The sequence below is a fragment of the Notothenia coriiceps genome, unplaced genomic scaffold (genome assembly GCF_000735185.1).
Source record: "Notothenia coriiceps isolate Sejong01 unplaced genomic scaffold, NC01 NC01_scaffold00013502, whole genome shotgun sequence".
Taxonomy (NCBI): Eukaryota; Metazoa; Chordata; class Actinopteri; order Perciformes; family Nototheniidae; genus Notothenia; species Notothenia coriiceps.
This window is the reverse complement of record NW_011346203.1, coordinates 1-3,677: the sequence shown is the minus strand read 5'-3', so window position 1 is coordinate 3,677 and position 3,677 is coordinate 1. Positions and strand designations below refer to the sequence as shown.

At 42.0% G+C, this 3,677-nt stretch overlaps 1 protein-coding gene across 1 annotated transcript in view; it reads right to left on the bottom strand.

The window, feature by feature from the left end:
- LOC104947956 (serine/threonine-protein phosphatase 6 regulatory subunit 2-like) overlaps positions 1–3,156 on the bottom strand; it is a gene marked incomplete at its 5' end in the record, with an annotated part of 3,706 nt that extends 550 nt beyond the window's left edge. The window contains 3 exons of the mRNA XM_010774082.1: positions 450–565; positions 2,158–2,222; positions 2,929–3,156. Coding sequence (XP_010772384.1) covers positions 450–565; positions 2,158–2,222; positions 2,929–3,156 — 409 coding nt within the window. The remainder of the gene's footprint in view (positions 1–449; positions 566–2,157; positions 2,223–2,928) is intronic.
- Positions 3,157–3,677: the final 521 nt, after the last annotated feature.

Below are 3,677 nucleotides of genomic sequence, written 5' to 3'. Positions count from 1 at the left end.
CAGAGCCTGTCTCTGATTGGCTGAAACACCAAACAGATCATTGCAGCATTACCCATAATCCCCTCTGTTTCAGCCCTGTTTCCAAAGTGCTGATTCTCTGTCTGTTACTTTAGATGAAAATAAGGAGTCCCTCCCCACGCCCCTCTGAGAGAGATTTGGTTACAAAGAACTCAATGGTGCTCTAGGAGGAGATTCAGGTGATAAGGGGGGGGGGGAGGGTTACCTTGGTTGCTGATTGGCTAATGGTTACACAAGCCAACACATCGTTATGACATCATAAAGTGGCCAAAATCTGATCAGCTCATTTTCAGACAGGTTTTTATAGAAATGGATCAGGACAACAAGAGAGAGGGTCTTTTAACAAAGAGGGGACACATGTCGATTTTGCATAATAGGTGACCTTTAAAATGGTAATAAGTGAGATTAGGACGACTGTGACGCGTGTTTACCTTTGATGAGGTCACTGATCTGGGCCTGTACTGGTCCTTTCTCCAGGTTTTGGACCACCATGTTGGCAATTCTGGTCAGGTGACCCATGTTGCCTCTCCTTGTGCCGCCCTCACCCCTGAGATTTACAAATAGACACACTTACAATCACGTTTAACTTTACCGTAATGACCGACTCAATGTCAATAACAACATGCACTTTCAAGATTTACATGTAATCCATTAAATATATGAGGTAAGTATATGTATGTAAGCAAAGAGCAGCACTTTTCAACTTCCCTGTTAACCTATAAGAGTTAATAAAATACAAATCAACCCGTTAAGATCTTGAAGGACCAGGAAACTCTTTGAGATGATGCAAAATAGGGATACTCCGATCGCCAATTTTGGGGCCGATCTGATCGAGTGGGCGGGGCCAATGGGGATCTTCCATTTAAAGTGATGTTTAAAACTCAGTTAATGGGGCTCGTTCACTGGCGCTTCCCAAATATTTTAGAACTAGTTTAGCTAGTTCCAAAGGTAGATAAAATAGCTAAGTGTGTTAAGTCTAACTCTTATGGCGCATTTCCACTACAGCGCGGTTTAAGCGTGCCGTGCCCGGCTTTTTGGTTGCGTTTCCGCTAGGCGTAGTTCCGGCTAGCGGGTACCTTTTCACAGTTTTCTGGCTCTCCAAAATTGAGGTTCTTTCCGGGCCAACAACCGGGCTGAGTATGCTAAACTAGTGAGAGAATTGCTGGTAACTCCAACACAATGAACATATTTGACCGTGATTTAATTGTAATACACGTTTCAAAATGATGCCGAAGTAACAACATACTGATACCGGTTAGTAAAAACCATGAATTAATGCTTTGACAAGTCTGCAGACAGACGGCAGGCGAACAACCTTTTAAAATGCATGTTTTCTAAATGGAGATCGGCTAAACTAACGTTGTATATGCTCCGACCGTCCACTCTCAAAACAACGGCCTACAGACATAAACAAACCAGCGACTTTATTCTCCATGACACAGACAGTCTGTGGTTTGGACTTGTTTAACTTTAGTCTAGTTTGTGAACAGATATGAGGAGCTCTGAGCTCTGAGTGCAAACAGCTAACGGCTGATGTTGTGTTTCTCATTGAAGATGACGTCATGGCTCCGCCTACACTGCGTTACTATAGTTACTGCCCAAGTTCATAAACTGCAATGGAAGCGCAGCATAAAGTGAGCCTAGCCTACCAAGGCCTAACTATACCGTACTAAGCCGTGCGAGGCCCTGCAGTGGAAATGTGCCATTAGTGTGTGTGTGTTGCTCCGCTCCCCGGTCCGTCACAGCGGGTGGAGCTTCAGGATTTCTGCTTCCCACACGTTGCATACCGCTATTTTATTGTCATTTTCGGACACCTTAAAATAATGCCAGACCGCTGAAGCCATTTTGGCGAGCTTCTTGTGCCGCGCAGAGAAGAGTGTCATGTATTCAAGTCATCATTTTACCTCATGCGATCGGCTCTCGCGATCGGCATTTTTAGAGAGCACCGATCGATCGGCAGAGAGTGAATATCGGCCGATATCGAATCGGCGGCCCGTCGATTGGAGCATCCCTATTGCAAAACGTTAAATGCATCCCAAATGATGGAGAACAAGTATTTGTTGACTACACAGGCATTTATCGTTTAGTTACCTATCAGCAGGATGTGCATGAAAAATATGCAGCAAAAAAGGTCCTTACTGTATTTTGTCATTCTCCTCCCAGGCGTTAAGGATTCTCTGTACCAATTGACACTTTTGGAAGAGCTGAAAAGAAAAGACAGATATGGAGAGTGTGAGTGTGGAAATACTTCAGGAAGAGCACCAAATCCATGCAAACAAAACAGCACAGATGTTGAGATAGTTCCCAAACTATGGACTCTCGCCCCCTTCACATCCGACAGTCTGACACAATCACCACATTCAAGTCCTTCCTCGAAACCCACCTGTTCAGATCAGCCTACTCACTGTCGTGCTCCCTATCATCCGTTTCCCCTGAATAACCGTCTCTAACATTTGTGTCCACTTTAAATTGTCTTCTCTTGTCTTGCTTTTACGTCTTAGAATATTCAACAAATGTTACGGTAGGGCTGTTCAATTAATCGTATTTTAATCGCAATTACGATTGTGGCTTGCAACGATTACGAAAACAACGTAATCGAAATAAAACGATTATTTTTTTATTATTAGGCTACTTTTTTTTTTTTTAAATACTTTTTTTTTTTTTTTTAATTGGTTTTTCAGTTCAAAAACAATTTCTCCAATAAATTGATGTTTTCCAAGTAAATGGATAATCGTTTTTGATAATCGTGATATCAATTATTGACCCAAATAATCGAGATTATGATTTTTGCCATAATCGAGCAGCCATATGTTCCGGTGTCCTTGGGTGTCATGAAAGGCGCCTTAAATAAAATGCATTAAATCTTATTATGTGCAGTATGGCTCGTCTGCAGCTGCTTTAGCGACGTACATGTGCTACGAGGGCGTTGTGGAGGGAGGTCTGAGGGTCGATGGTCGTGCCCGTCTCCGAGGTCTCCTCCTGCCCCTCAGAGTTTGGTGCTTCGGGCTTCACGTCGTGGTTCTGGAGAGCCGGGCTGGGTCGCTCCTCTGAAGAAGAGGGATGGTTCAGAATGGCCGCCACACACAGCTCCACTTGGAAGTGCAAAAAGTTATTCCAGGAGTATTTGAAGAACAGATCCTGTTAAAGAAAGACGGGAGGCAAAGTCAGTGACATGCTGTGAAAATATCGCATGCAAGACAGAACTGTAGGCAGTGATTAATTAAGTCAAGGTCAACTTTATTGTCAATCTTTCAGTTTGTGTGTACAGACAGAGAGATCGAAATACAAAGATATATAAAAATGTGCATATCCTATATATACACTATCAACAGACACATGTATACATATGCACACATTAAGGCATAAATAAAAGCACAACAATCAATATGTACAAAATAACAGTCACTTCAATAACTTGGGAAATGTAAAATGCATACAAGATGTAATAATATCAGGTTAAAGTATTTTAGCCAAATTACTTTCCCCATGTTGTCAAAGCAGGGCAATACTGGAAGTCTGTGCAATTGATCAGAATCAGAACACCTTTATTCGAAGGGACATTTACAGAATTACAGCAAGTAAAGAGCCCAACATATTAATTAATGAGCATGCTTAAAATATTATAGATAAAAATAGAAATTAAGATTCCAGTACTTATC